The sequence below is a fragment of the Mus pahari genome, chromosome 5, assembly GCF_900095145.1.
Source record: "Mus pahari chromosome 5, PAHARI_EIJ_v1.1, whole genome shotgun sequence".
Classification (NCBI taxonomy): Eukaryota; Metazoa; Chordata; class Mammalia; order Rodentia; family Muridae; genus Mus; species Mus pahari.
This window is the reverse complement of record NC_034594.1, coordinates 25546503-25567401: the sequence shown is the minus strand read 5'-3', so window position 1 is coordinate 25567401 and position 20899 is coordinate 25546503. Positions and strand designations below refer to the sequence as shown.

The 20899-nt window shown below is 36.3% G+C and overlaps 1 protein-coding gene across 1 annotated transcript in view; it reads right to left on the bottom strand.

The window, feature by feature from the left end:
* Window positions 1–2756: 2756 nt before the first annotated feature.
* The window catches only part of Col3a1 (collagen type III alpha 1 chain), a 37089-nt gene continuing 18946 nt past the window's right edge, over window positions 2757–20899 (bottom strand). Inside the window, exons 16-51 of the mRNA XM_021199041.1 lie at window positions 20492–20590; window positions 20151–20195; window positions 19935–20033; window positions 19685–19738; window positions 19479–19586; window positions 18756–18809; window positions 18110–18208; window positions 17678–17731; window positions 17428–17526; window positions 17093–17146; window positions 16930–16983; window positions 16556–16609; window positions 15967–16020; window positions 15057–15101; window positions 14415–14513; window positions 14221–14328; window positions 13925–13978; window positions 13090–13143; window positions 12954–13007; window positions 12283–12336; window positions 11650–11757; window positions 11324–11377; window positions 10907–10960; window positions 10558–10719; window positions 10339–10446; window positions 9362–9469; window positions 8286–8339; window positions 8094–8201; window positions 7593–7646; window positions 7049–7156; window positions 6766–6819; window positions 6558–6665; window positions 5527–5818; window positions 4434–4621; window positions 3882–4124; window positions 2757–3177 (exon numbers count right to left, since the gene is read on the bottom strand). Coding sequence (XP_021054700.1) covers window positions 3031–3177; window positions 3882–4124; window positions 4434–4621; window positions 5527–5818; window positions 6558–6665; window positions 6766–6819; window positions 7049–7156; window positions 7593–7646; window positions 8094–8201; window positions 8286–8339; window positions 9362–9469; window positions 10339–10446; window positions 10558–10719; window positions 10907–10960; window positions 11324–11377; window positions 11650–11757; window positions 12283–12336; window positions 12954–13007; window positions 13090–13143; window positions 13925–13978; window positions 14221–14328; window positions 14415–14513; window positions 15057–15101; window positions 15967–16020; window positions 16556–16609; window positions 16930–16983; window positions 17093–17146; window positions 17428–17526; window positions 17678–17731; window positions 18110–18208; window positions 18756–18809; window positions 19479–19586; window positions 19685–19738; window positions 19935–20033; window positions 20151–20195; window positions 20492–20590 — 3345 coding nt within the window. The 3' untranslated portion in view covers window positions 2757–3030. The remainder of the gene's footprint in view (window positions 3178–3881; window positions 4125–4433; window positions 4622–5526; window positions 5819–6557; window positions 6666–6765; window positions 6820–7048; window positions 7157–7592; window positions 7647–8093; window positions 8202–8285; window positions 8340–9361; window positions 9470–10338; window positions 10447–10557; window positions 10720–10906; window positions 10961–11323; window positions 11378–11649; window positions 11758–12282; window positions 12337–12953; window positions 13008–13089; window positions 13144–13924; window positions 13979–14220; window positions 14329–14414; window positions 14514–15056; window positions 15102–15966; window positions 16021–16555; window positions 16610–16929; window positions 16984–17092; window positions 17147–17427; window positions 17527–17677; window positions 17732–18109; window positions 18209–18755; window positions 18810–19478; window positions 19587–19684; window positions 19739–19934; window positions 20034–20150; window positions 20196–20491; window positions 20591–20899) is intronic.

The window sequence follows — 20899 nt, the reverse complement described above, 5'->3', positions numbered from 1 at the left end:
TTTTACCCCTGAAGTATTCTTAGACCTGACTCTAGTTATATCTCTGGACACTCAAATCAGTAGTGGGAATGAGATATGCAGAGAACTGACCTTGTGGCCATTTTAACTTTTAAGAACAAAAGAAGGATTACCATGTTTTGAAAAGTCATTGTCCTGGATCAACTGGCTGGGCCTAAGATCTCCTAAAGGTGTTTATACATGACAGACATGAACAGAAGGGGGCAACATCAGAGGCCTACAAGTGAGAAGGCCTCAACCAAGTACTGTGTGTGGTTTTAAAAATGAAAGAATCACCTGGACAAATGAGCCAGAGTAGTCCCTGAAGTCTAGAAAAAGAAAATAATAGTTGGCCTAGAGTCTTTCGGAAGGGACAGAGATTTGATTGTGCTCTTTAGTTCAATCAATCCAGTTTAAGATTTTGACCTCCAGAAATGTAAAAGCACAAGTCTAATGTATTTGCTCTAATAATAATTTAAAAGTAGTGACGGAATATTTAGGCATAGAGTTATAGGCATGTATATCTGCTTTTTTTCAAATTTAAATCACCTCATTCAATGAGATAAATTTCTGGGAAGGCAAATGTCTTCCAGTTTTCCAAGCTGAGGTAAGTTATATTCAACTGTAAAAGCATTACAGGATGATATAATTTAGATACCCAGTAACTGTTAAATAAACAGATTTTATGTGTTAAACTGAACGATTATTGTATATAGTCCATGAGGTACTAGAGCTCCATAATTCATTGTGTTACAGATATAGGAGCTAAAGTGCTATATTTCATGTGCTTTTCCTGACTTAAAAGAAAATTCTCATAATTTTATTTAAATCAGCTTCTCAGTTTGTACTCATTTTTTCGTATTTCTAAACTTGTTATTCATACATAATTAATATGTAGGTAATATATACAAATGTACTGTAACATCATAAATACATGAACTAAAAAAATCTGAATGATAAAACAAAAGGCAGTTCACACAAGGTTGTTTCTAGGTTAATGTTTGACTGGCAGGATTTTTTAGATATTTCTTACAAGAGTATATTGATTGTCCACAGAATTTGGTTTCCTTTCTGTTTTGTAGCTAGGATTGAGCCTGGGGCCTTGTACCTGTTCAGCAAACACTACCGTGGACTTTGGCACTCCTACAACTACATGTTGCCTTGCTGACTGCTCAGTTGGACTCTTTGTGTATTGTTATTACTGTCTTAATTACCAAAAGAAATAACAGAATTGTTTTGTACATTTGGCTTCATAATTTGAATATTACCCACTCTATATTATTCAGCAAAGCATTTCAAACCAAAAATCGAAATGAGCAAAATATATTACACTATGAAAGTTTCCTAATGAAACCTATCATTTGTTGAACATGATAGCCATGACTATAATCAATCTTCCCAGGAAGATGGTGCAGAAGGACCATATGTTTTAGAGCCATTAACCTGCACAATAATAAGCTCAAGAGACTTGACAAGGAATGAAACTTAGCAAGACCTGGTTCAAAAAGTTAATGACAAGTGGTGCATTTTGGGCTCGGGCACCAAAAATGAAAAATAGCTTTAAGAGTATATTATTATTAATTTCAGTCATCAACAGATATTTGAATTTACTCCTATTATTTTTTATTTTATACCTACTGATAAAAATAGCCACAATATCACCCCACTCATAGCCCCTATAATCTATATCTATTATTCTCCAAAAATTTTAAATTCTATGTTCAAATGAATGAATCTAGTGTTTATGTTTTGCTGGTATTTAGTCTTCCAGATAAATTTCCCAACATCTTCTTTCTTATTCACATTTCAAGCATACACTAGTTTTCTTTGTGGTCATTTCCAGAGATTAGTTCCCCCAATTCTGGTGTCCTTTGTTTGAAATAATGCCAAGGTCTCTAGTAACTATGATGTAAAATATACAGAATTAATTAGGGCATATATCTTTATTCTGAAAATATGATATGCCATATTTTTAATTGTTTCACTGAAATAGGCAATTAGATTCTTTCTAAAAAATTACTGAAGTTCTTACATGTAGACATGTCATTGTTCAATCTGTGAGGAGTGACAAAACCAGGAATGTTTCATTATGATATTTTATTATGTGTCTGGAAGGAAAGAAAAGATCAACAACTACATACAAGCTTACAAAAGAAAAAGTTTAAAACATTCTCTGTGTTATTGTGGAAAAAAAACCCCAAACTTCTTTTTTGTTGTTTATTTTTGTAGAATAAAAGAAGAGAAGATCCTGTGGCAAGCCAGTCAATATTTCTGGCAGAAGACAAATATAGATACTTTGCATTTATGGTTTGAATGAAGGTCACCAATTTTGTTCTGGAGTTCTAAATGTGAAAATACATTAGCACCTTAACATGTGTCTTTAAAGCCCTTCCAAATACTTGTAAGTTCACCAGCAACAGCAGAAGAGAAGCACTTTTAAAAGCATTTATATCTATGATGAAGACAATTATGAACGGAAAGTACTCCTTCAAATTCCTGCTCTATAGTCTAGTTTTTTATTCTAGTTAACATTCTACATGGTTAACCAATGAAATTCATAAGTTTTGTCAAGTTTTATATGATTGTGTAGTCTGCTGGACTCAGAATCTATCTGTTCTGACCAGTTGAGGTAGTTAACATAGGGAGGACATGTCTAATTTTGTTTTTTCCTGTTTTGGAAATAAAGATATTCTATGCTGGTGAGTGAGTATGACCGTTGCTCTGCAGATGGGCTAGAGTTCAAAGAATGTAACACAGTGTTATCATAAAAGTGTTGACGTTTATTTATTATAGCACCATTGAGACATTTTGAAGTTGGAATTGGTAAAAAAATAAAACAAAAGCATTTGACCTGTACTGGGTGGTTGAAACAGCAAAAAAATGTATTCTTTTTTTGTCAAATTATGCTTTTTCCAAAAGTTTGGAAATAAATAACTAGAATTTAGTTGGTCACTTGCACTGGGTGATAAGATTTAAACAAGAGGAACACATGGATGTGGTTTTTTGTTTTGCTGGGGTTTCAGAGAGTTTGGCTTATAAAAAGCAAACAGGGCCAATGTCCACACCAAATTCTTGATCAGGACCCCCAATGTCATAGGGTGCGATATCTATGATGGGTAGTCTCATTGCCTTGCGTGTTTGATATTCAAAGACTGTCTTGCTCCATTCCCCAGTGTGTTTCTATTCAAAAGGGAAAAAGTTGTGTTAGAAAAAAGTCATGACATTATTATTACCTACATGTTTTCCTTAACTGATCACATTCTAAAACTGTCTTCTGATCTCACAAAGCAGTTACTATACATGGAAACTTCTAGATACATGAAACCTTCTGTATTTATTGTTTTAATATACTCAGTTGATAAATAAGATTGTTAATCAAAACCTGGCAAGACTCAAAAGTTACCCAGGAGGGAGATGGCCACAGGCTAGCTCATTCACAAGCCTGGTTCCAGTTATTGCTGTGGCACTACAGTTAACTTACAAGGAAGTAGTTGAGTCACCCACAACAGGAGTGGCTAATATTAGAAGTGATTTCCCCTTTTAATGAATTATGAGAAAAAAGAATGGATCTTACATTTTAAAGCAATAGTTATATCTGCCAGACCTTATATAATAAATAGTATGTGTAATTTACAGTAAATATCCTAGTTATCAAATTTATTTTTATGAGTTTAAATTTTCATTTCAACTCTTCCATTTAGAAGTTAAGGGTTTTTTAATTTTTGAAATATTTAAAATTTTCTATAACAAATAAATAGATATTATATATATAATTCACACATCCAAGCAGCTTTTAGTTTTATTTCTTCTTCTCAAAATAGCTTGGATGGTTAAACAATAAATTCTGAGCTTATTTTCCATTCTGAAAAGACATTGGTACTTACAGTACAGCCATCCTCTAGAACTGTGTAAGTGAATTTGCTGTTTCCTTCAGCCTTGAATTCTCCTTCATTTGATCCCATCAGCTTCAGAGACTTCTTTACATTGCCATTGGCCTGATCCATATAGGCAATACTGTTTTTGCAGTGGTATGTAATGTTCTGGGAGGCCCGGCTGGAAAGAAGTCTGAGGAATGCCAGCTGTACATCAATGACATCTTCAGGAAGATCAGGAGGGCCATAGCTGAACTATAAAAAAAAGAAAAAAAAAAAAGGTACATCTAAGCTTGTGACTGAAACCTAGAGTAAGTGATTCATACAACATTAGCATGGACATTGTAATATAACTTGTTCATGTACATTATATGATCTTTTATTATGTGCATAGGTAAATGCCCTAGCAAGTTAAAGAAAGGTGTTTACATGCAACTGACCTTGTATAATTTAGTCTTTTATAGGAATAATAATTGTTTAATCACACAAGTGTTTGGGGTGTTCTACTTTGTAGCCATAAACAAGTAAAAGGCATCTCAGTTGAAAGGTTATATCTTTTCTTACCTGAAAACCACCATTCATAGATTCTCCAAACCAAACATGTTTCTTCTCTGCACCAGATCCTGTCCACCAGTGCTTACGTGGGACAGTCATGGGACTGGCATTTATGCATGTTTCCCCACTTTCCATGTTACAGAATACTTTTATAGCATCCATCTTGCAGCCTTGGTTAGGATCAACCCAGTATTCTCCTGAAATGTCACCAAAGAAATAATGTGAATTAGTTATAAAATGTAGAAGTGGAAGCTAAACCAGAAAATTTGCTTGTTGCTTGGTTCAGTGTACAGAGCACTACTGTGTCTATTTGAGCTATGTAGCACAACTGGTTGATATTTCTGAAGTAAAAGCTAGTAAGCACCATAAAAACATGAAAATAGAAAAATACAGTGTTATCATTGACTGATGATGTACAGATTGGTGTGTTTTATTTGTCTAAATATCATCTCTTATTTTAAAGATAACCCTATACTCCATATTTATGGCATATTTTAACTTAATTCATACTTATTTCCTATTTTAACTAATGTCCAGAAGATAGCCTGAGTAAAAGCAGTGGTCTCTCTCAAGATATTTAAAAGCTTGAAATAATTTTGAAATAGTATCTTAAAATTTGAAAATATAGAGACTAATTTTATATAATAATATATTTTGGTAATAAAAAATAAAATTAAACATGTCACAGTAGATAAAAACAGGAGTGATTTAAGTAAAAGTGTTTGAAATTTAATCATTAGTTCTTTAAATATGTAATATAATAATAAGAATAGTAAAATTATGCTTATCTTACCATGGGAATAGGATGATTTATGCTACTTGCTCACTTAAATCATTTTGGTTTGGTATTTAGAAATATTTATATTAAAATGTCTATAGAACCATCCATAAAGTTTCTTATATTTGAGATAGTTTGCATTTACTTATGTTATAGCTTAAATGCTCCTTCAAATATTGTTTTTTCCTCTTTACGAACAAATGTTTTGATAGTACAAGAGCTTCAAAATATTTTCCATTAGAACAATTTTCTTGGTTAAATTCTAATGTAGACTTTTTTTTTTTCAGTAAGTTTACAGCATGAAAGATGAGGACTCGAACATACCACTCTTGAATTCAGGGTGGCAGAATTTCAGGTCTCTGCAGTTCCGAGCAGGGTTTTTTCGAGAACCATCAGGGCTAATAAGACTCTCTATTTGCCCATTAACAGACTTGAGTGAAGACATAATCTCCTCAGTGTTGATCTTGAAATCCTTTGGTTCGTCTCCATAATAGGGTGAAAAGCCACCAGACTTTTCACCTCCAACTCCAGCAATAGCAACAGCATCACCACAGCAGGGACCAGGGGCACCAGGGGGTCCAGGGGGTCCTGGCTGCCCAGGGTGGCCTGGTGAGCCCTAGATAAGTAAAAGTATAGACCATAGAAGTGTTTTTCTTTGGCCTCCACTGAAGAATCATGTCACTTGTGCATAAAAATGAACCATAAGCAATCAATCCACATATGTTGTGACAATTCAATTAAAAATAAATTGGAATGTTTTAAAGTTTCATGATTGTCAATGTATGACAAATATGATTTGTTACATACAAATATGTTATTCTATTACATAGGAGTAAGTAGTATTGAATACTAGAGATGTAAGCAAATAGCCCAGAAGGCACAATACTGACATGAGAAGGAATAAAATAGGGACTTCATCTTTGGGGCTCAAAATATGCTTGTGACTTATTGGTTTTTCATTTGTTACATGTATATTTGTCAATACAATGGTTTGTTGTTAATTTATCCCAACACTGTACAGTCAGAAGACATTAGCCATGATTTTTTCAGTAGCAATACATAAGTTTTATAGGTCATTTAATCAGTAAAACATCTACAGAAATAAAATGATATCTGTGAGTTCTCTGATATGAGACCAGCATGGCATAATTTATTTGATTAGTAATGTGTCATTTTATTGATATGTCACTCAGTTATTCTGACATAAACCATCATAATGCAATCAAGAATGCATTATATTAGCTTTCAGTTTCTAAAGTAAGTGACTATACTGTCTACTTTAGTTTACAAAGAATGAAATGTTACTGATACATTGTATCATAGCAATTAAATTTTTTATGTATATGCATTTTTACCTCAGATCCTCTTTCACCTCTGTTGCCTCTAGGCCCTGGAGGTCCAATAGGACCTGGATGCCCACTTGTTCCATCTTTTCCAGGAGGTCCATGTGGTCCAACTGGTCCCTTAAGAAATGAATATGATGATGTTATAGTGCTAAAATATATTCCTGCTGTGTAAACATTTTGAAATGTTCACCTTTCAATGTATTTCTATGACACTTACTCTGGGACCTGCAGGTCCTGGACTACCAATTGCACCCTGGTGACCAGCAGCACCCTGGAAAGCAAAAAGGGATAGAGAACAGTGAAGGACTTAAGGGCTTAGGGAAGGAATTGTTCATGAATTCTGCAGAACCCAATGAAGCAAACATTTCTATTTCTTTCATGCACTGTTTCATGTCAAATTCCTACTTCAAATATGCCCTTGAGTTCATGTCTCATCTCTCCAGTCAATCTCATTAGTTACGCAGTAAAGGAGAATTCCTAACATCGGATGATGCACTTACAGGAGAACCTGGGGGACCTGGATTGCCAGGGAATCCTCGATGTCCTTTGATGCCATTAGAGCCACGTTCACCAGTTTCACCTTTGTCACCTCGTGGACCTTGGGGACCCTTTAAAAAATATTTTTAATTAAAGTCATTATTATACAGACATATTGAAAAATTAAAATTAAGCTTATAGTAAATATATTATAATCTATAGAATATTATTAAGTTTATAATGAATATTATATAGCATTCTATTAGATTCATAGTAATAAATATATTATCTTAGCTAGAAATCCCTATCAAAAGAGACTTCAAACATAATAACAAAGATTGTTTCTGCTTTAATTTTGGATTGAAAATTGTAATTCTCATATCATTATCTGCACAGAACTTTTAGATACTGATTTTTTTCTGTATCATCAAATGAAAGTTTATATTTTCTCCATAGTTGCATATCTGTCATCCTAATTATTTTCTAGAGATTTCATAAAGCAGCAGGGTGTTTCTTATACTCTAAAGTGAATTTTAAAACACAACAGGACAAATGTCTAATACTTACAGGAGCACCTCGAGCTCCAGCAGGACCTGGAGCACCAGAAGGACCAGCAGGGCCCTAGAATGCAAGCAAGCAATTGAACAACTGTAGTTTGAACCAAATCTTGTCACTGATTCAATTCCATTTTAAAAAGTTGATTGTGTAGGGAGGAGGAAGATGTGAGAGGAATGGGGGAAGAGAAACATACTGTATAAAAGATTAATTAAAATTAAGTTAATTAAAAAATAAATACAATAAACAATTCTGAAATTTTTTCAAAAATGAAAAAAAATTTTAAATGCTAACTTCATTGTAGTGGGATCATAATACACATATTGTTATTGGAAGCTAGAGTTCTGTAAATTCTGACATCGTTCCCAAAGCAAACAGAAAGCTGCCCAATTAATACCAAAGAACTCAGCACAGATATATCATGATGGCAAGAGTACCATCCTATTGCCCCACCTCAGCCACTTTTTGAGGGATGAGGGCATATATAGAGCAAAGCATTGTATGAGAACTCACAGTTTCTCCTCTGTCACCACTCTTTCCAGATGGACCAACAGGGCCAGGTGGGCCTGGATGACCAGGAGCACCTGGGGCACCAGGAGAACCATTTTCACCACGATCACCCTGGAACAAATTCATGGATCTTACATAAGCATGAAGGCCATCGGATTTAATCACACATATCTACCCTACAAGAATTCGTTATACCTTGCCACCAGGAGATCCATCTCGACCTGGCAGACCATCTGATCCAGGGTTTCCCTAGTTAAAAGAGAGTTAAAAGAGAGCCTTTTACCCTTTTAAAGATAATTTGTAGTTTGTATACAAAGTATCACATACCATTATGGCAGTTTTGAACAAAGGATATTTTAGTAAAATTTTCTTCCCTGTGACATTCCCATTCCCTTGCTGCCCTTCTATCCTAGTAGAAGCCAAAGTTGGTTCTGGTGAAAAGAAATAGCACATATTTACCATGTGGTTTAACTCTTTAAAGAACCATAATTTTTGGAGGATATTTCTATTTTCCTAAGTTTCCTGAATAAATATGAGGAGGGTACTAATAAAAAAGAAAGCCTAAAATGGTTTTTAAGAACAGCTAATAAATAATTTTTGAGAAGTGAGAAATCTAAATTTGTTATGAAAATCTAAAACTAAACTTCATTTAATATTTCCACACTAAATATATCTCTCAAAAATCCCAGAACACCCTGTTCAAATACATTTTAATATAAAATGTTAATTGAAAAATTAAGAATACTCATGAATGAATAATGAACATTTTATATAAAATTGAATCTTGTAGTTTTGCCTATTAACTCATTTTCTAAATTATTTTGTGGTTACATTCTCTTCATTACTGAATATATTGGGAAATGTTCTTGGTTGTAAAACATATTAGCCTAACTTACAAAAAGATTGATTATCAAAGAGGGAAGGAGAACTCTGCTACATGGACACATTTTATTTAAATCTCAAACCTTAAGGTTTAGTAGACCTTTCTTTAACTAATACTTGAATTTCAGACTGGAAAGATGTTTCAGTGGCTAGAGGTTATTCCAACTAAGCCTGATGATTTGAGTTCAATATCCTGGTTGCTATAAGGTGAAAGGGGAAAACTTACTCTTGAAAGCTGTCCTCTGACCTCCATATGTGCACCATAGTTCCTATGTGCTCATATGTATACCCACTGGCAAACACACTTTAATACTGTACAACTTTAAAACTATACCAAACAATTTGAGTATTTCTGACTGGTTGCACATGATTCCTGAATGGCTACTTACATCCCGTCCAGGTTCACCAGCTGTACCAGGTTGACCTGGAAGACCTTGGGGTCCAGGAGGACCACGTTCCCCATTATGGCCACTGGCTCCTGGTTTTCCACCTTCACCCTGAGAACAAAGAAATAAAATACATTTCAATTTAAGATTCCAATTAATGAGGTGTTACCAGATTAGAGGGTGAAATGTGATTTAGTTTCTATTGATGTTTACTATTCTTGAAACTATGCCTTTCATAAGAGAAAAATGGGGAGCAAGGGTTTTGGATTTTTCTAGTGTCTCAGGGATTCAGAATAGTAAAATGCTCTCTTAATCGGAGCAGAGTTGATCGTGAAGAACAGAAGTTTATGCGTATAGCAAGAAAAATAATGATAAACTATCATCTCAGTGACCCTTAGAATCAGAATTTATTAGAAACTTCCTAGATATGTTAATTAATGTTAAATTTCCTGCTACTATTTTCTGACATAGTTTGAAAAAGGTGCATAAAATGTTATACTATGAAATATGGTGCAAGTAGAATTATGTTATTTATTGAATGGACATTCCAGATACTAAGCACTATCATGTTCTAGTAATATCAGTGAAAGCAAACCAAGAGTTTTGACTTCAAGAGATGGGTAATTTACATCAATTAAAGTCTCATATATTTATGAGATGAAACATTTTCTCCCTCCGTAGTTATAGTGAACCAACTGAAGAATGCTCACAAGTTTCCTAACAGTGATGTTTGACAAGCAACATTGTTTTTCTGTGATGTTGGCTTGCTTGTGTATATATTCAAAGCTTGTTTATTACTTATTTTGCCTGTGTGTTCTGGGAAAATTTAATTAAAGTTTTGTTTTTGCAAAGAGTGTCAAGAGGGTAAGATCTTTGAAAGTTTATACCTTGATAAGAAACCTTTTTATGTTTGATATAGTGAAGAAATCTCTATACCTATGAAGTGAAGCAAACATCAGATGCAAGGTGACTATGCTTACCTTGATACCCTGAGGTCCAGGGCTACCCCGTGGACCTGGCATGCCTGGTGGTCCAGCGAGACCTCGTGCTCCAGTTAACCCTGCAATTCCAAGTGGACCTGGGGATCCCTGTTGTAATAGATATGGAAGAATCAGCCTATTGCTATGGAATTCTAGTTCCCTTATTATGTTTGTCATCTGAATATGTGGTCTACCAACAAAACAGCGAAAAGCTCTCACCGGAGGACCCTGAGCACCAGGTGGCCCCTTCTCTCCAGGCTGTCCAGCATCACCTTTTGGTCCAGCTACTCCAGGGTTGCCAGGAGAACCACTGTTACCCGCAGGACCTGGAGGGCCGTCCTTGCCAGGAGCACCACTGGGTCCTGGGGGCCCTGGGTTACCCTGCAAATAATTCAAATTTTAACATGGCAGCAAAAGGTCCTCTTGCTTTCCTTGTCTTTTATTTATTTTCGATTTTATGTGGGATTTGGTAGATGCCAAATTTGGTAAGTATCAAAATATCATTTTCTTATTTTAGTATTTCTGTAAGTTACATTGAAAAAAAAAAAAAAAACTAGAGAGAGCTTACATTGTTGCCAGGAGGACCAGGAAGACCACGCCCACCAGGAAAGCCAGCAGCACCCTGTGAAATGTCAATGAACTAATTAGTTCAAGACTAAAACAAAACTCTGTAAACACATAAATATGAAGATAAGGAATTGACCAGGAATTAAATTCTATCTTGAAGTTATTTAGGATTTGCCAACTCTCTTTGAATTTATACACAACTACCAAACTAATCCAATCCAAACCAAACCAAACCAAACCAAACCAAACCAAACCAAACCAAACCAAACCAAACCACCAGCCCCAAAACAAAACTAAAACCTGACTATCATATTCTCTTTGTTGTTTTCGTGTCATTATCTGGTCTTCACATAGATTGGAATCAATGACTATGTTCAATAACAGTCATAGAGTGATGGCTAAGAGAATCCATACTCACAGGACCACCAGGACTGCCGCGTTCACCCTTCACACCCTGAGGACCAGGAGGACCCTAAACACAAATGAGAGGAAAGGAATAGTGAGTAAAGTAGTAAATAAGCATTTGAGAAAAGCATTAAGCAGTAAGGAAACCAGTAATGCTCCCTGAAGAGATTAAATTAGCTCACCTATGATCATATCCAAATTATAGAAATGAAAATTAAAATTAAGAACTATATTCCTATGAAGATTATATTTCCTCCCATAGCACAAAAATCTTACATGAAATATTAACTTAGTAATAAACCAAAATGTCTTACTCAATGGTTTAACAATAAGACTTACAGCAGGTCCAGAACCACCAGTAGGTCCTACAGGTCCTGGAGGGCCTCCTTCACCTTTCTCTCCAGGGGCACCTCTTTCTCCTTTAGCACCTGGTTCACCATTCTGTCCCTACACACAGCAACAATGACCATCTGTGAGTCAAGTTCCTTCACAACATGCTTGACTTATCATTGTTTCTCTTTAAAACATAGAACTTTTTTTTTTAAAGTTGGGAAGTTGTTGCCATCAAATAGGGATAGGAGGTTCTCTAAAGATATGCCAAAGCAAAACCAATCAAAATACTTGGTAAAAGAAGAAGGAGAAGGAGAAGAATAAAGAAGAAGGAGGAGGAGGAGCAGGAGGAGGAGGAGAAGAAGAAGAAGGAGAAGGAGAAGGAGAAGGAGAAGGAGAAGGAGAAGGAGAAGGAGAAGGAGAAGGAGAAGGAGAAGGAGAAGAAGGGTCTTCCCAAGGGCCTTGAATTTGAAAATGAGCATCATGATGTTGCATAAAAAGGATTGCTTAAAAATGGGACAAAGTAATTTCGAATGGTAAAGTGGCTGAAGAAATACTGGAACCAGAGTAACTTGTATCTGCTAGTTTTCATTAATTTGGTAAAATAGACATTGGATATGCATGCTTAGAATCCATACTTACAGGAGCACCCGGGAAGCCAGCAGGTCCTGGAGGGCCATGTTCACCTCTCTCACCCTGAAGGAAGGTATATTATTAGTCACAGTGAAGGCCTTCTCCACAGGCATTATGCATCTCTGTATCTAAAAGTCTTTTTATTTTTTACTTCTTATCAACATAAGAAAGGAACAGCTCTACAACTGTTGATTTCTTCTGCCTCTGAACTGGAATATAACTTGCAAGGAATATATCATCAAAGTGTTCAAATATTTAATACACTTAAATATTTAATACACTTATATATTGCAAGTGTAAAGTATTTAAAATTTGGCAGAAGGGTAAAATATCTACTAACACATTGATTAAACACACTTGCTGTAGCTTTATCTTGATTGCCAAGTCTTTTTAGGTGCAAAGAATTTTTGATTTGGAAGAAGCTTTGGTTAAAGTTTAAGAGATGCTCATTTAGCAATATATGTTGTTTTTCAATTTATGAACTTTCCCCAGAGGTTTTCAGTAAATAAGGTATCTTAAATAATCTCATGAGGTCTTTAACATTTTTAAATATTTTCTTGCATCTCATATATTTTAAACATAGAGCTTTAAGCATGAAGATCAGAATACCAGGGGCAAAGTTGCTAAAGCTATGGACTGTGTTGTCTTGAGAATATGATGAAAATGCCTTTAACACTTACAGGGCCACCTCGAGGTCCAGCTATACCTGGAAGTCCAGGGGAACCACCGTCACCCTGAGAAAAGATCAAATGATATTGTTACTGTTCTATGTCTATTAAAGCAAAGATTGATTTTTGTTTCCAGTAGTTTTGTTACCTTATCTCCAGGTTGACCAGCTGGGCCAGGGGGACCAATAGGGCCAGCAGGACCCTGCAGGAAGAAGCGTCTTTAGTTTTGAAAAGATAAACATCATTTCTTGTATTAATCAGAGTGTAGAGACATTTATTTACCACTAAATTGGGTAGATTTTTGCTCTCTCTTGGCTCAACTGATTTGTTCATTGCTGTGTATAAATATGAGAGCTTAGTAAGATCACTATTCTGTGAGTATGATTGAAGAAGGTAATTGAATTAAGTGATCTCATTGATACATTCTTTTTTTTTAAAAAACCATTATTAGAGAAGATAAATAGGATGTGATAAAAGATCTGATGGTAACATCTTTTTAAAACTGTATTTCTTTTTATTATTATTATTTTCTTTATTTACATTTCAAATGCTATCCTGAAAGTTCCCTATACCCCCTGCCCCTGCTCCCCTACCCACCCATTCCTACTACTTGGCCCAGGCCTTCCCTTGTGCTGGGTCATATAAAGTTTGCAAGACCAAGGGGCCTCTCTTCCCAGTGGTGGCCGATTAGGCCATCTTCTGCTACATATGCAGCTAGAGATATTTCTTAACAATATTAATTACTTTGGATTTCATTGCTAAATTATGGTAGCCATTCCTTGCTTTTATCATACTTAGGTTACTGTAGAACTATCAGCCAGTGATAGAAGCTAAGAATTTAAGTAGGGAAGTGATCAGTATTGTTTTAATGTTCAGAATGTGGTAACATATGGTCTCATTTTATGAAACAGTGAAAGCTAAAGAAGGGTCTACAACATATTGCATATAATCAGGGTTCATTTCTCACTGATATGAATACTCACTCTTGGCCCATCCTTTCCAGGAACTCCGTCAGCACCTGCACCCCCTGGTTCACCCTGCCAATCAAAAGCAAGTATCATCAGATAACAATACCCCCAGGGGAAGCCTGCCTAACATAGCAATCCTCAGGATTTGCTGGGGTTAGAGTTGATATTCTGATTGATATTTGTTATAGGACTCTATGTCAAAACTCACTTAAAGTGATAACAATAATTTTGAAAATAGTTTCTAGTGATGGGACTTTCCTTTAATCTAGAAGGTGTGTTTTATTATAGAATCAAGATAAAACTATAAGCACCTTTTCACCCTTTGGGCCAGGACTCCCAGGACCTCCTCTTTCCCCTGGCATCCCTTGCAGACCAGGAGAACCAGAAGTACCAGGGGGGCCAGGAGGACCAGCAGGGCCCTGCAATGAAGAAATATATGAGAGATGACAAGAAAGCAATTGAAGTGCATTCTCTAATATTTATGGGAATCAGAAACTACAGTTACCTTTCCTCCCTCAGGGCCAGGGGGTCCAGCTCCACCTCTAGCGCCAGGGATTCCTGCTGTTCCAGGAGGACCACGTTCTCCAGGGGCGCCAGAATCACCCTATCATTGGAAATATAATGTCCATATTAGAAGCACATTGTCAGAAAAGAAAAGCACCGGAAATTGTGTAGTTTTGATTCTGTCTACTAGGTTTTGAAGTTAGAAATTTTAATAGTTTTGAAAATTTTATAAGACTTTAATTCATTGTTTGAGAACAAGAATCTTGTAAAAAAAAAAAAAAAGCATTGCAAAATGAAATGTGTGTTACTCCTGCTTAAACTAGAAATGTCTTTAAAGTAATTACTGTTATTATTCAGAGAGGTAAAGTTTGTGCTTCTGCCACCAGGACAGTTCTCTGTAGAGAACCCATGCACCAGCTGTATTTCCCCTTGATGGCACAGTCTGTGGTGCTTATTAATGTTAGAATATTGAAACGGAACAAAATTAATTCATTGGAAGTGCTTATAGTTTGCTTATACTGGATGTACTAAATATTGGCAATCTCATTTTTCTATGCAAAGAACCCTTTAGTTCAATGTACTTAAATTTTTTTTTCTCTAATCAAGTTGCTCTATAACATGGTAAAAAAGGTAAAGAAATTACCTTGCCTCCAGGAGCTCCAGGTGCACCAACTTCACCCTTTGGACCCTAGGAGGTCAACATTGTGTATGGTAAGCATTTGTCATTATACGCTGCACAGGTATAAACAACATTGACATCTGTCATGCCTCTGTATTGTGCAATTGTTTAAATCATGAAGCTATGCATCTTAATTCTGTTATTTTATATAAAATTTGAAATTTTTGTAAGTGGCGTTATAAGTAACTAATGTTTGTTTTGTTGTTATTTCTGTGACAGGGTCTCATGCAACTCAAACACATTTAGCCAAGGATGATCTTGAACTTCTGATAATGCTGCATTCCTCCCCATGAGAAGACAGGCCGACATTTGGTTTATATTCTGCTAGAGGCCTCACCAAGTGTTTCATGCATGCTAGCAATCACTCTACCAATTGATCTATACAATGAACACTTAGCTATTAGAACATACAAAGTTAATAATAGCTAAATGAATTTTGATATTTTTTACCTAGTTGCTATTTTTTCCAGTTTTTATTAGATATTTTCTTCATTTACATTTCAAGTGCTATCCTGAAAGTCCCCTATACCCTCCCCTGCCCTGCTCCCCTACCCACCTACTCCCAGTTCTTGACCCTGGCATTCCCCTGTATTGGGGTATATAAAGTTTTCAAGACCAAGGGGCCTCTCTTCCCAGTGATGGCCGAGTAGGCCATCTTCTGCTACATATGCAGCTAGAGACACAAGCTCTGGAGGTACTGGTTAGTTCATATTGTTGTTCCACTTATAGGGCTGCAGACCCCTTCAGCTCCTTGGGTACTTTCTCTAGCTCCTCCATTGGGGGCCCCGTGTTCCTTCCAATAGATGACTGTGAGCATCCACTTCTGTGTTTGCCAGGCACTGGCATAGCCTCTTTAAAATAAGATTCAACTTACTGGTTCACCTGGTTTTCCATTTTCTCCTGGAGGACCACTGGTACCAGGTATGCCCTAAAAATCAACAGAATTACATTGTGTGTGCTCACTTCAAACACAGCTGTGCGAAAGCGTTTATATGTAAATGTATTTTCCAGGTAGTTAATGACATAATTTTCATAATTTTAAGGTACAAAATGTTTGCCTTATTTAAGCCAGTGACAGATAGAGGATAGTTACATATTAGAAACCTATGCTTACTTCTATATTTTTTTGTTTTCTATATATACAGATGAGCTGAGAGATAAGGACAGATGAATTTAGCTATATGGAGTTTTTATTATAATAGAGAAAAGTATGTGCATATAGAACTGTATGAGTTCAATTCATTTTTAATAACTTTATGTGTGCATTCTAGAATACCAATAGAAGAAAACTACTATTAATGCTTTATTTCAGGATGGAAGAAAAACTTAAAAATTAAGTTTCAGATGAACATGTAGCCTGATCACAAAATTTTGACTTTTATTTATGTAATAAAAATATGTACAAAAAGGAAATATGGAATTGTCTGTTAAAAACTAATAACATTTGAAGAATGAGCTCTTACTTGTAATCCTTGTGGACCAGGGGGTCCAGAATCTCCCTTGTCACCAGCTGGACCCTAGGTTCAGAAGCACAATTATATACTCCATTGTAAAATTGTCATTCCTAGTTAGTCTTCAGTCCACCTCTCAGCAGGCCTATTGCTTACTTTAAAAGGCAAGAATGTTAAGTGTAGGGAAATCTTGATCTATAGAAGATATTCAAGCACATTAATGCAACATATAATTAATGCCAACATTTAACTTGATAATAAAATAAGAAAGTCTAGTAACTGCTTGGTGAAATATTATGGCACAGTGTTAGAGGTAACATACTTTCTAAACTCTTGACCTTGTTATATCTCTACCCTACCTCTACCTTAATTATATGAAAACTTACAGTAGGTCCTGGGGGACCCTGGGGTCCAGTCTCCCCATTCTTTCCAGAAGGACCCTACAAAAATGACAGTCAGGGAAAAGAATGAATACATATAACAAGGAAGTATTGAGGCTGAAGATGGCTGAAATGACTAGGAAGCCAGAAATAAACAAAAACTACATACAGGAAGGCCAGGTCCTCCAGGGCCACCCCGTTCTCCATTCTTGCCAGGGGCACCCTAAAGAAAAAAGTAAGGGTTTACATACTCAAAATATAATTCACTAATCAAAGTCCAAACCCCATTTTTGATCCTGCTACACATGCTTAGCCACACAAACACATACATATACCCATTGCCAACTATATATTTGTCTCTATTCATGCATGCTACTCAAATGTTACATATTCTTTCATGTTTAAATGAGAGGCTAAGTATTGGATGATTTTGCATTTTCATATAGAGTTCAAAGGCCATCAGTATATCAAATGTTTATTGAAGAAAGTAATTATAGAACTTACGTCATTTCCTTTAGGACCAGGGAAACCCATGACACCAGGCTGACCTCTGGGACCAGATGGGCCAGGAGGGCCAGGGCGACCACTTTCCCCTTGACTTCCCTAGGAAGAAAAACAATTGCCATGGTCAGGACTTGAGGAGCAAATGATCTAATTATAATATACATACATATACACACACTTAAATCTAGCCAATGTACATATTTCATTTTTTAACTGGGTTAGTAAAACGAGGCATCATAATTGTACATACCGGAGGTCCTGGTTTTCCATCGTTGCCTGGTCCACCTGGACTTCCGGGCATACCCTAAATGAGAAATATAGCAGTCATGTGACTTAAAATGTAAAAGTACAACATAGTTAACATGTTCAACTTTGAGAGTTACGTGTTCATATGTATCCCTGTAAATGCACTCCCTATTTTCTGCTTAAAAACTGATCCTTGTCAAATATTTAATTTTATTCTCTTCCTTAGTCTGTCTTGACCCATGTTTTTTTGTTGTTGTTTTTTTTGGTTTTTGTTTGTTTGTTTGTTTTTCTGGTTTTTTAAAATAAGGAATTTGGTTTGTTTACTTTGAGACTTTTAAAAGATATCATCTGGCGAAGTTGTCTTTAGCCTATCATTATTTGTATTGTCTTTCTCTTACCACTTTACAGCATTAGTCAAACAAATGTGTCTCCTTACCCGTAACCCTGGACCTCCAGGGTTTCCGTCTCGGCCAGGTTCTCCAGCTACTCCTCTGGGTCCCGCAGGACCTGGGCCACCACGCTCTCCGGGAGGACCCTAAGTTGTGAGATAACAAATCTTAAAGATTTTTGATTGGCTTAGACATTGACAATATTTAATCTATAACTATTGGAGTTTTTAGCCTCTTAAGGACAGTTTGTGTGTTGCTGTATTCTGCTCTATAAAAGTCATCTGTTTTAGTTTGGTTTTCATCTTGAAGAAATATTGGGCAACTATGATGAATATTCCATGCTTATAGCCAACATTATCAATTGGAAGTAACTATTTTTTGGACTTAATTAAGGAAATTTAATGATTAGAAGTTCCTTTGGAGCATCTCCCATATGTGCAGATGATTTCTACGATGCTTGCAGTGACCCTGAGGTTAGTGACTTCTCACTCATGACATGACATGCTTGAAGTGGCTTTAGTTTTCTAGATAGCCATGAAAGTATCAAAGTAGGGGCCAGATTCACAAGGTGATGATTTGTGTTTTATTATCCTGATCCATTTCCTTCAGATATTTATTCTCCCATTAGTGGTATATAACATATGTAAGAAATACCTACTTGTAGTAATGACATTTAGGAACTAAAGTATTTACCTTTTCTCCTGGGATGCCATTTGGCCCTGCAGGTCCTCGGAAGCCACTAGGACCCTGGAAACAATCACAGTTAAATATTTCAGTTTAAAAGATTAAAACCTGTTCATACTTCATAGGTCACAATATAGTTATTCTTGTATTACTAAGTTCTTTAAACGGAATGTGAGAATTAATTTAGTGGTAGAGCATTGCCACAAAACACATTATGGGGTCAGTTCCCAGCACTGAGAAAATAAAACAAAAGACAAACCCAAAGTCCCTAAACAGCGAAATATCCTGAATCACAGGAAAACCAATCAACAAAGTGTACAAACAAAACAGAAATAAGCACTTAGATTTTAAGTTTAAACTAAACATGCCAAGAAAACAATGGACAGAAGGGTGGGTGGTTCATACTTCATATCTCTTGTTTAATCTCTTGAGAGACAGAGTTAGGAGAATATCTAAATTTGGGGCCAGTCTGTAACTCATTGTGCAAAAACAATTCGCCATTACAGGCTTTCATTGTCTCTTAAACTGTTGTGGAGATTCACACCTCGAATCTATGTAGTAGGAGGAGCTGAGGTAGGAGGATTGCCATGGCTTTGAGACCAGCCTTGGCTACAGAGTAAAGGTCAAGCTAACCTAGTCTATAAGTAAGACCCTGTCTCAACAAACAGGAAAAAAAAAAAAATCAAAGGTTACTGTGTCCCAATAGTGAAACAGGCAAAAATTGAAACCTACTCTTTCTCCTTGGGCTCCTGGAAGTCCATTTGCACCAGGTTCTCCAGGTGATCCATCTTTGCCATCTTCGCCCTTAGGTCCTGCAATTCCTGGGGAACCAGCTTCGCCCTAACAATATAAAGAATTGTGACTAAATTTCATTGAGAAACTTACTCATCTACTTTGCAGTAGCCTGAGTAGCTAAGCCCTGTTGGCTTAGTACTGACCCGTTCACCGCGTGCTCCTGGCTCTCCCTTCGCACCATTCTTGCCGGGTTCACCCTAAAATGAAACGAAATCCCCATGTAAAAACAACAAGGATTTGACTAACAAAATCACAATTAGCTAGATGTTATACTGTTATACAGCTAGAGGGAGAGCTGTATAACTTAAACTGAGAAGGAGCAAAAGGAATGTCAATATCTTGTTTTGACAGTTAAACATAAACTTCCAGGCATTGAAGGAGAGACGAACTTACTGAAGGACCTCGTTGTCCGGGTATGCCATTAGTTCCTGCTGGTCCAGGGGGGCCCCTTGCTCCCATTAGTCCAGGGGCTCCAGGAATGCCAGCCGGACCCTAAAAAACAACACAAACACTCTCATTAGCCAAGCACAGACCTTGCTTTCTACTGTCTGGCTTAAATATTTAATTCTTCTGTGTGAGGAAGAGCTGAGGGTGGGACAGCTTACTTACCATTTCACCCTTTCCACCAGGACTGCCGTTATTCCCAGGAGGGCCCTAGGCACACAAGGTGAGAGAGCATATCATCAGAGCATGTGGATTTGGAGTTCTCTGTTTAGAGAATATATTTACTGATAAGTATTATGTATTGTAAAGAATATGTTATTTCTCCAGCAACAGCACTACTGTTGCTATATATGAATTAAGTCAGATAAATACTTGTTCTAAATTATTAAAAATACGGGAATAAGAGAACTTTAGTTTTGTTTATTTTCTGCTTGGTGGTTAGTGTAAGCAACCTGCATGGATGGACTAAGTCTAGCAGCTTGAATTCTCTCCTATATGCTACTTACAGGAGGCCCTTGAGCACCAGCATGTCCCTGCGGTCCAGGTTCCCCTCTTTGTCCTGGAGAGCCATTTGAGCCAGGGGACCCTGCAGGTCCAACTTCACCCTAAAGAGACAAATTTCAACATGTCAGTTTTCCTTTCCACTTTTAATAACTTAGCTTAGCTTTCAGCTCTGTTTAAACTCATTTCCCTAAAGCTATATTACTATGGTTATATGCTATAGTTAAAACAAAGGATTGTTAATCATAGCAACAAAGGACAATGGTACATATGAGTCTGCCCATGTTCTAGGCATTTCCCAGAAAAGACATTGGAAAAAGTCGAAGCCCTCAGAAGACATATCAGGATGGTACAATACTAATAAGAATATATTATGCATTATATATATGACATATATTATATACTATATATAC